The sequence below is a fragment of the Mus caroli genome, chromosome 10, assembly GCF_900094665.2.
Source record: "Mus caroli chromosome 10, CAROLI_EIJ_v1.1, whole genome shotgun sequence".
Lineage (NCBI taxonomy): Eukaryota > Metazoa > Chordata > Mammalia > Rodentia > Muridae > Mus > Mus caroli.
This window is the reverse complement of record NC_034579.1, coordinates 24,199,161-24,210,958: the sequence shown is the minus strand read 5'-3', so window position 1 is coordinate 24,210,958 and position 11,798 is coordinate 24,199,161. Positions and strand designations below refer to the sequence as shown.

The window sequence follows — 11,798 nt, the reverse complement described above, 5'->3', positions numbered from 1 at the left end:
TGGCGGGTGTTGTGGGTAGCTGGCGAGTGTCAGCCGACCCTGTGCCCTAGCTGCCCCAGTGCTTTTCTGACCGGAAGAACGACATTATTTATTTAATACTGATTAACTCAGACATTTGGAATAATAATAAAAAAATGCAGACCTAAATTCAGAATGAGTTGAGTAAATTCATTTTATTTCTTCCAGTATAAACTTAGCAGATCAAATATAAGGCAGCGTTTGCTTGCTCTGTTATTGAACTCAGATTTGTTACTTGTTTTTTGTTTATTTTTTCCCCTATAGAATTATAAGATAACTCAACAGCTTAAAACTTCTGACTGGAATTATGTATGCACGTATATTTTTTGTTTTCACTAATCAAAAAGAAATGAAAGAATCCTATCATGCATGTAGTTGGAAGTCTGAAAAGTCCTTGATTTGAAAATTCTACTAAACATTTTGGTGTTCTATTCCAGGAAGGCTGGGATTAACAACTAAATGGCCAACAATGGCCAGGCAATAAACAATCAACAGCCTCTGCCAGTCCTGGACATGTGTTAAAAGGACACAGAAAAATATAACTCTTAATCAAAACCTACCGCAAGGATAACTCAGGACTTGGATGTCATCAATGGCAATATAACCACTTCTCCCTCCTGAGACTTCAGCTTCAAATATTACCTGTCAGGAAGAAATAGAAAACATTTACAACAGTCACTTTTAAAGAATGTCCACAGTAGAAGATAGTTATAATGCCCTAAAAGAAAATCTGATTTTTTTTCTCCTAGAAACTTTTAGCTATACCTTATCTAGACTTTAATTTCTTAAGCCATCTGTATATAACCATAGTAGAGTTTGCATAGTAACTAAACTGCTGTGTTCACAAAGTTCCAATATGCTTAAGCACGTACTAGCAAGTATTGCAAGATTTTGTGATAATTTGCCACTTAGCTCAGGACACTAACCTGTCAAAAGTCCCAAATTATCATTTTTCAGAAAAAAAAATTATAGAGGCTCTGTTGTAGAGTTTTGTTGCTCTAGTCAACACACACACCCACACCCACCCACACACCCACACACACAAACACACAAACACACACACATACACACACACACATTATATTTAACAAAATTGTGTTCAGTCATTTCTTTTAAAATAATGTGTGGTACAGCAATTTTCCAAGAAAAAAATGAAACAGATTTAGTATTCAGCAATTCAATGTTCTACTTGACTCCTTTATTCATGGAATTAAATAGATTATTTGTGAATTATTCTGAAAAGCACTTTAGGAAATGCTATGGGAGTTTATGTTTAAAGTAATAATGTAATATAAAATAAGGCTAATGGAAAAAAAATGGTTATTAGGTGGGAGACTATCCAAAAGGAGCAAACAGGCAGTTTCTAGCAGGTATGATAGAATTTAAATGATAACCAAAGGGAAAAGATAATAATTATATTGAAACAGGCAAGACGGAGATGCTGATTCAGGAGGTGTGGAGAAACACAGATGAAGTCAATGGCTTTTACTAAAGGCTACCGGCTGAAGGCCGGGAACCAAGTCAGAGCAGTAATAAAGGACTATACGCAAACTTGAAGAACAAGGTCACTACCAAATACATTTTACTATTTCAAATCTGATTTCCCTGTGACACCTGCAGGGGAGAGTGCTTAGCTATGTATAACTGGACGGCTCTGAGGAAGATTGCTTCTGTGTGATTGGCACATAGATTGTAGACAGATAAATAAATACATACATACATACATGATGCACAGGTAGGTAAGTATGTATATACAGTCATACAAACACAGCATAGCAACTTGATATAAAGAACAACAGGTAACTAAATAATGCTGAGAGAAGATAAATATTCTTATTCAAGGAAGAGTATGAAAATTGGTTATCCAATACCAAGTAGCCCTGAACATTCATACAAGTAGCTTTATTGAGACTAAGTATGTTTTATTTAGGAATACATGTATACACATATTCATATATCCACATAGAAACAATTATAAAAGGAGCCATCCTTCTCTTTTTAGAGAGAGGAAGGTCAGATGGGAGGATTTAGCACAAAAAAAGAGGAATTGGAAAGGATAGGATTATATAATAATCTCAAAAACAAGCAATGAAAAAATGACTACTCCTACAACCACATTAAGATAGCTATATACTTTTCCACTACTTCATTTTTAAAATGAGTTCAGAACAGGAAGACATGGAGAGAGCCATACTGCACCAGGCCCTGCAGCCTGGAGGGGACTTCCATTAAGTTCATCAGATAACTTCCTGACAGGAAGAAGCCAACAGGTCCAAGGGATTTCATTGAAATAGGATTTAGGCTTTAGTTTCCTTTGAAAAACCTAATGTTTAAATACACTTAAATTGTTTAAAAACTAATGCCATTTCAATTAGCACACTGGTGAGATATTCTGGGGCAGAATAACAGAGTTTTTAACATGAAACCCCATTCATTTGCCATATCCCTGCATCTGCTAAAAGTCAATAAAAATGGGGGGAAATAGTCAGGGATATGTGGTTCCTCTTTATTTCATCCACTCCAGCCACAAACTCTCCTGGTCATTCTTCTCTATTCCCACTGTGTTCTTTGTGACTTACAGAATTCACTAGAACGAAGTGGCACTGAAAGACAATGTGGTTTTATATGAGGGGGAAAAAATGTTTCAGGAGAGAGAGACAGTTAATTCATGAACAGGGAATTGGGAGTGAAGGGGAGAGGGTGCCCTCACAGGCATATGATTCTTCCTTAATGGAAATGTATTTAGTATGAGTGTCATCACATCTCCATTGGTTTGAGACATGAACAGGGGTGAGTTTGGTAAGAAATAGAGAACAGAATGTAAACAGTTAAATAATGTTTCATGGAGGCACCGAGACACAGGGCTGGCCTGTCAGCGTGGAAGGCCATGCTAGGACCTTAAGCTGTCCTAGTCCCCAACTCTTCCGAAAGTCACAGAGATCAGAAGCCCCCAGACACACAACATGAATATTATAGGTGTATAATATCACTTTTATGATCAAATTTAAATAGTGGTGTATGGTCAGCATGACTATTATTATAGTATCTATATGCAATGGCAGTGAAATTAGATCCTGGGAGAATAAGTTTCATTTGCTTGAATAATGTTTCAAGGAAAGTACGTATTCAAAGAAAACATAAGAATTCTGGCTTCTTAAAACATATTTTAACAAATAAAGCACAGGATCCCAAACGGCTAATCATTGTAGCTATTTCAGTTTGCGGTTGTAGGAACCAACTCAAGGATTTCAACTTCTCGACACAGCTTAGTGTTACTTCTTAATACTCTAACTTCCCTCGTTCCCCTTAAATGTGACTTTAAACAAGATTACTACACCCTTGAGAAAAACTTATTTGTTTAATTAAAATGAGGTTTATTCAGGACAATAAATTTAGGCCTGGATTCAAAAGAAGGCGAAATGATTGGCTCTTTATAAAAGAGGGGAAAAGGGTAAGTTTTCTTTCTAGTAACCTCATTTTCTCTACTAAGTACCGTCTTTGCCTCATTAACAGAAGCTTCGAGAGATTTCTGAGCTCGTGTTCCTTCCCTACTAAAGCATTATCACTTCACAGTCCTCACCTTGTGAGGCTCTTCTGTCCAGTCAGGGGAAACAAATCCCAACAGTTTAATTATGTAGCTTGCTGAGGCTGATCTTCGGGTCAGAGCTAACGCTGGGTGTCAAGTGCTTGATGGGGGCTTCCAGGAAGAGGAGAGCAATAGAAGCCATGCCAGATGTCAGTGTGAACCTGTCCTTGGAGGCACCGTGAGAATGGGGTGCATGGCTTCTGCCTTTTGTGCTATTTCTCCTCCACTCCATTACCTGAAATACTGAAGGTGATGATTCTAATCACATTTCTGCTAATCCAGCAACATTCCTGGATTATTAACTAAATAAATGAATTGAATTAAAGTGGGAGAGTGAAAAGTGGTGTTCGCTACAGAAGAAGGACAATCTTATCTTCCTGCAAATAGAATTAATAGATAGGAGGACACATCTCACATCATGAGTGCCAAACTTGGTGTTAGCAAGCTTGCATCTAGCGGTTGGTTTGGAGTTCTGTGTGCCTCAAGCAATTAGCTGAATATGAGGCTGCATAGCTTCTTCACCTGGACACCTCTGATCCACTTACAAAGCAAGATCCCTGTGAAGACTGAATGGTCTAAGGGAAATGATGAAACAATGTATGAAAAGCCATGTAAGATACTGCGAGCACTAGAGAAATGAGAACAACATTCACTCGTAATTTTCCTTCACTATGTCCTTGCCGTAAATGCTCCAACTCCCAAGTCAGATATATATTGACTTCACGTTCTTTAATTATCACTTCGAATCATAAAAAAACTTAAATAAATTAACTTATATAGCTTTAGCTCATATAAAATTTAAACTTCAGTTTCTTCTCCTATAGCAGGAACTATTAATATCTACCTCAGAGCTTTGTGAAGGATTAACTGGGATAATGAATATGAAACAGCACAAATCCTGGCCTACAGAGACTCGTATATAAAAAGTGCCATTGCAGCTATATTGGGGGTGGGGTATCTATTAAAGACAAATGCTTGGAATTCAAATTTCCTCCTAAACTTCTCTCTTTAAAGCATGAAGCACACAGTCAATTTCCAAAGAATACAAAATAATCTGACATTTTACTCTCACAATCTTAAATCTGTGGTTTTGTGATTTGAACTTTTAAACAGGAAACTGCTAGTGTAAAAAAAAAAAAAGCAGTAATTAGCCATTGCCTTCATTTATAAAGGGGCAGACTGAAATAATGACAAACTGGTCACTTGAAATCCATATAAATGTGACTAAAGCTCCTACCACAGAAGTTTTCAACAGTCAATATTTCTCATATCTCTCATCACCCAAAAGACTTTCAAAGTCCAATCATTTAAGCGTGGATGTTGATCTTCAAATTCTACCATCTTACAATTTAAATCACTCTTGTATTGCTGACTTCTCTTCCTTATGTAAGCTTCATTATATGAACAATAGTAATTCATTTTTGTTTTGAGATACAGTCTTACAAGGTAGGCTACTCAACTCTACAGCACAGAATCGCCTCAAATGTAAAATCAGTCTGCTTCAGCTCCCCAATACTGGAATTATTCACATGAATTTGAGCATTATTGCCCCTCAAAGCCTGAGCTTTTGGGACTTCCTACCTACCCTGTACTGTCTACCTCGATGGCATTGAGGTAAAGAGGAAGAGAAGGTCAAGAACCTGAAAGAGATATAAATATGTAGGGATGTTGTAGAGATTATGTCTTATACATTGTATAAAAGCATTCATTTGTCAATAAAAGCATATTGGCCAATGCGGGATTAGAAGCTGGGGCATCCAGCAGAGAGAGGGGTTTATGGAAAGAGAGCCGGGAATGAAGGATACTCACTCCAGACACAGAAGAAAATGGTCACATGAAACTGAGGACAAAGTCAAACTGAGGACAAAATCATCAGCCATGTGGCAGGATTTAGAATAGAATAAATGGATAATTAAGTTATGTGCTAGCTGGGGAACAAACAAAGTTTTTGGATCGGCATTTATTTATGAATTATTAAGTCTCAGAATTTCTGGGAACAAAGTAGATGAGTGGAAAAAGACAAGGTTACAGGTAGCATTAACTACAAGATGTAAAAGGACAACTCTACCTTGGAGGAAAGGTGAGATCAAGGATTGAAAGAAGCAGGGAAGCTATCAGAATCAATACTGTTCAACTACTGGACAAACTGGGCTGTAAAGCATTCTGTGCCCCGGAGGCCAGAGGGCTGAAATGGAGCTAGCAGAACTGAAACCATTCTGGGACTTGACCACAGGAGAAAAGGTGTTGAGCTTCTAAAAGAATACAAAGGAATTAAATGAAGGGTCTAAGAACATATGACATCAAAGGAGAGTGTTTTGTTTTGTTTTGTTTTGTTTAGAGCAGAAATCCCTAAGCATGATTCTATGTTAACGGAGATGATTCATCTTGATAGGAAATATTGGAGGACATCACAGTGAGAATGGATAATGATGTAACGTTGAATGTACAGTTCAATTGAAGAGATACTTTAGGATGTATGAGTAGAGGAGAACCTTAATTTTCCCATTTTTTAAAAGGGAACAATATTTGGAGTTTAGAATTCACCAAATGTCAGAATGAAAAGGGGAATAAGAAGAAAATGGTAGAAAACATTGTAGCTAGTGTGATTACAGGGCAAACTGAAGCTGAGAGCTATAAAGAACTATCCGCCAAAATGTACCATGTGGTATAACTTGTTAGCATAATTTCTGTTGGTTAAACACCCCCCATAAAATGGCTCCAGTAAAAATAAACAAAGAATTATTTAAAATGTTAAAATTATATGAAAATCACAATATGATCAAACTTTAATATGAGATAATGAATTGACAAGAATGATGGCTTGGTATACTGAAGTTTACCTAGAGGATGCTGGGATATCTAAGTGTAATGACTACAGTAGAAGAGGATGCTGGGATATCTAAGAATGATGACTATCGTAGAAGAGGATGCTGGGATATCTGAGTGGGATGACTACAGTAGAAGAAGCAGCATTTGTAGGTAGAAAGTTATGTCCAACGTAAGATTATTCTAAAAATCCATGTAACCAAAGCTAGCTGTTTCTCAGAAAACCCTAACAAATCTCCTGTCTCAGCACACACACCACTCGAGCGATAGCCACGTGTGTGGCTGTACAGAAGGGAAAGATTAAAACTCAGGTCCTATCTTGTGCAACAATTACCCACATCTACCAACTCTCTTCTTCAGTCCCTGTAAAACTAAATTTTGTTGTTGTTGTTGTTGTTGTTTAGCTCCTTTAGTGAAATACAAGGTCACTTGGGGCAATGACAGTTCATACTCTGTCATTGGCATCATGGCATCATGGCATCATGGCAGAACCACTAGAATCCTCTTGTTAGTCAGGGATGAAAACATGTATCGATGTGCAGCAGAAAGATACTACCTAATATCAGTGCACTCTAGTTAACTCTTTTGCATCCTAGGGAAAGGCAGGTATTGGGTATTTAGCTCATTTTACCTAGCATAAAATTTTGTTGACATAATAAACTAATGCTCCCTTGAGACCGTTAGAGATAATTTTACCACACTAATTTAGGAATCACGAGAACATAATTCCTGCCCTCGAATACTTAAAACACTGTAAGGCATCCGTTTCCGCTGATAGGTCCCAAAGGATCTTCTGTAGAGTATCTTAACTGGAAACTAAAGAGTCAAGAATTGAGTCTCTTTTTAAGCATATTTTCTTTAAAAAAAAAATCATTACTTTCATTTACTTGTTTATGTGAGTGTGTGTGAATGTGTGTGTACATATGTGTGCACCTGTGTATGTATGTGTCTGAGCTTATGCATTTGTTCATGTGCGCGTGTATATATGTGTATGAGTGTGGTGTGTACATTTGGATGCATTTGTGTTTGTGTGTTTGTGTGTATATGTGTGTTTATGTGGGGGGGGGTGCATGTGCAAATGTGTATATGCATGTATGTAAAATTTGCAGACCATCCCTTTTGTTTAGAAGAAACTCATAAGATCACGTCCCTCTAAGGGAGCCACACTGGGTATACAAACACGCCCAGCAGTAAACAGCCAATAGAAAATGAGGTCCATGGCAGCTTTGTCTCACACTGCCAAGTCAGGCTGTTTCTTTTGTTTTCCCCTTAAATTTTATCTCATTATTTTTTAAAAATCTTATGTTATTTGTACATTTTTTTCCTTCTATCTTTTTTTCTGTCTTATCTGATAGGCCTTTTGTGGATATAATATGGCTTCCAGTATAGCGTCTATTGGATTCCTGGGTTTTTGAAAACTGCGTCTCTGTTTCTTGTGCCTTCTCTCCAGCTCTCTTCCTTCTGTTGGTTTGTTTGTTTGTTTTCTCTGACTCTAACGTGTTACTTTTGTTTCATGTTATTTTATCATTATTTCTTAGAAGCCTATTTCTTTTCTAATTAGAGATAGAAAGAGGATGGATCCAGATGGGAGGGGAGATGGGAAGAAACTGAGAGAAGGAGGCTATATTATATAAGGGGAAAACTATTTTCAATAAAAGAAAAAGAAAAAAAAACAAAAAGAATGGAGCTTGTGGTGTCAAGCTTAGTTCAAAGACCTTTCCTCACTGAGCAATCTTATTTGCCCTCTACTATGAATAGCATGCATCCTGAACATGTAAAGATGAGCAAACACAGAAGAAAAGGTGATGCCAATCATCTGCCATGGCAGCAACTGCTGACCCAGGATCAATTTCCACTTCTTTTCAACTAAAGATTAGCAGAAAGTAACAGAAGAGGGGAAGGTGTCAGGGCATGTGTGGTCAGCTTGCTGGCTGGCTCTGGTAATAGCTCCCTTCTAAGAATCCAACTTGTAAAAATAGCACGAGAAGGACTTGAGGTTCTCTGAAACCAAGGAATTTTTAACAATTCCTGTCTGTTGGTTTAGCCACTTGTTTAATATCTAAAGGAGATGTGCCCCTGAATTGACAACAGCATATATTAAGTACATGGAAATGGAAATACAGTGCCATTCCTTGGCTGTAAGCTGCTTGGGAGAGTAATTAACGTAGTCTAATTAAATGCCAACTGAATCTAGAAAACATTTATGGCATGTAATCAAGTCCAAATGTATTCTTCTTAAGATTTCCTTTTGTTCTACATGTATAAGCGTTTGACTGCACTATGAGTTTGGACTACATATGTGGGCCTTGGGGTTTCAGAGGCCAGCAGACAGATCTCCTGGAATTGGGGTTCAGGGGTGAGCCATGATAATCACGAGGAACTAAAACTACTTCGCAAATGCAGTAAGTGCTCTTAACCACTTAGCCATCCCGTTCCTTCTTCATCTCAGCTTTTCCCATTTTGATGTTTGGGCAGCCTTCTCATTTCATGACTCTGCATAAAACACTCAAAACTGGTGATTTTCCTTTAGGTATACTTATGATCCACTTTTCCTTAGAAAGACTAGTCTATCAAACTTCCCATCAATATTTAATTGTCTGATGTTGTGGATAGACCTGGGGCTAATTATATATATTTGATAATTCTGTTCTCCTGTGAGTGGCTGCAAACAAGGAATGAGTCAGCACTCAGGTGATTTCCTGTAAACCTGCTTCCCACCTTAATTTGTAAAATATAGGAGAGCTGATGATTGGGCAGATAAAAGGGAAGGTGGAGAGGAAGGAGGGAAGAGAAGGAGAAAGTGGAAGAGGGAGAGGATGCAGAGGAAAAGGAAGAAGAAGAAAAGCTGAGCAGAAGCACAGGGCCTGGAGAAACCACAAGTTCTAAGGAGTCTCATAGATGGAGAAAATGGTAGTATAAGGGTAGATCTGCCCAGTCTAGTCGCACAGCATGTATTCATATTAATTGAGTTGTGTTTTCATTGCAGGGGCATATTTAGGTTGGAGAAATTTACCACAACAGTCTGAAGGGGATAATCAGGGCTTCAGAGACAGTAAAGTAAACACTCTATTGGGTGGATCTAGGATGTTCCACACAGTCATAACCAGGGTATGTGCTGTCATATACTTTTTTTTTTTTTTGTCTTTACACACAGCACTGAGTGCGCGTCCTCTCATCTGATCACCCGTTGATCTTTTGATCCATCTATCTGGTATAATATAATAATGATCTGAATTTATTGTGTGATTTGAAAAATGTATGCACAGAACCACCTCACTTTGTCAATAAACAATTCAACACTTATTAAAACAATGAAAGTCAAAGCTATAGGCAGAATCCAGGAAACAATAATGACTACTGAGGGGTGGAAAGGCTGAGTAGATTTTATCTCTGATATGTCAGACTGTTTAAAGGAAAGGCCTGAAGAAAAGCATCTCCAAAGACTGCACACTGTAATAAACATGGAAGCTCAGTGCACTCCTGGGCTTCGGATGAGCCAGAGAATTGGCTGTCACTAACAGTGTCAACAAAGGCTTGAGAAAAACCTAAGTGATTCCACAATAATCACTTTTACAGCTTATGCTCAAGTGTTTCGCATTCATGATGATACTTATTAGTTATTTAAGTTAATTCGTTCTTCCCCAAATTTTGCACTTTCAAAAAAAATGCCAATGGACTTTTAAATTTTAGTAGGTATCAGCTCAAGTTAATATAGATTACCAGTTAATATAGATCACAAAGACATGATTTCTTAATCACAATATGATAAACAGTGTTCTGTACAAGATTTTCACCACTGAAAACAGCTCTTAAAACTTCAACTGAAAATGAATGATATCCATGAAATAAATCCAAGTCTTTGGGTTCTCTGCACAGTCGGTCTTCTTATCACAAATATACCTTTGAGGAAACAGTATCTACTACATTCTGTCAAGGGTTTTTCTATTTGGGCCCTGAATATATCAAAGATTATTTTACATATCTATCATGCTTATTAGCAAACACACAGACACATGAGTGCATGTGCCTGTGCGCGCGTACACACACACACACAAACAAACACACACGCACATACACAAAGATGTATGCAATATAAATGTGCAGCAGCTTGAAATGCCAGAGCCTCCATGCTGAGTAACTGACTTCCATTCAAATCCTAGTGCCTACTTCATGTGGCCACTGGGAGGATAGTATTGTCTATATAGTGAATTTTAGGCTATCAGAGAAATCATATACAGTTTACAAGGCATCAGGGTTCCATATCATGACCTCCTCAGGAAACTGATATATCATAAGAAGAACCAGAATACAAGGATGATGAGAGCAGAAGAGGTAGTGCAGGAGACTCTGAGACTGGAGAAGCTAATAAAGCACCTGTCAGTGCATTACAGGTCGCACAACCACACTGTACATTTCTCACACCGCAATCACTATGTATCCTTCCTGGGTTCCTTTCTCACTTCAATGCAAGGCATAAGCATGGTGACACTGCCTGAGATTAGAGACCACTGAACAAACTGTATCAATGTTTTGATATATGTAGAGGCTGTTATAGCTTCAGTAGGCAAATGGGCAGGTGGAGCCTGCAAAAGATGCACTCAGAAAACAAACCTAAAGAGCTAGTCAGGGCTTAATTTCATCACTTGGGACACACAGGCAGGATATGAGTTCCAGGCAAACAGTGTCTACACATTGAATTTCAGGTCATCCTTGTCTACCAAGTGACTTTCAGGCCAGTATTGTCTACATAGTGAAATATAGGCCAATGTTTTTTTTTTTTATATAGTGAGCATCAGGCCAGTCTTGTCTATAGAGTAAATGTTAGTCCACTGTTGCCTTGTCTATATAGTGAATTTCAGGCAATCCTTGTATACACAGTGAGCTATAGGCAAGCATTGTCTACATAGTAACCTCCAGGCCACCCTTGTCTACATAGTAAATTTTAGTCCAGTGTTGTCTGGTCCATATAGTGAGTTCCAGGCAATCCTTGTCTACATAGTGAGTCCTACACCATTCTTGTCTACACAGTGAGTTTTAGACCACCAAAGGTGATATATTAAGGCTGTCTCACTAAATCAAAACAATCAGAAACTAGTAACCACTCCAACAAAACAAGATACATTCAGAAGTAAGCATGAAATATGATACACTATTCAAAGCATATCCTAATTTATTTAGATTGGAGTACAATACAGAAAGAACCAGAATGATAATCAGCAGAGGAGAATGAAATGAATTTTTACCAAAATAAATAAATAAATAAATAAATAAATAAATAAATGTATATTGAAATAATTCATGATCAGAACACACCACAAAAAAAAAAAAAAAAGGCTCTGTCCTTGGACACATAAGCAAGCAACTTTCA

At 37.7% G+C, this 11,798-nt stretch overlaps 1 protein-coding gene across 1 annotated transcript in view; it reads right to left on the bottom strand.

Annotated features, from left to right (window-relative positions):
• Ptprk (protein tyrosine phosphatase receptor type K) overlaps positions 1 to 11,798 on the bottom strand; it is a 509,254-nt gene that overhangs the window by 249,693 nt on the left and 247,763 nt on the right. The window contains exon 4 of the mRNA XM_029482632.1: positions 579 to 660. Coding sequence (XP_029338492.1) covers positions 579 to 660 — 82 coding nt within the window. The remainder of the gene's footprint in view (positions 1 to 578; positions 661 to 11,798) is intronic.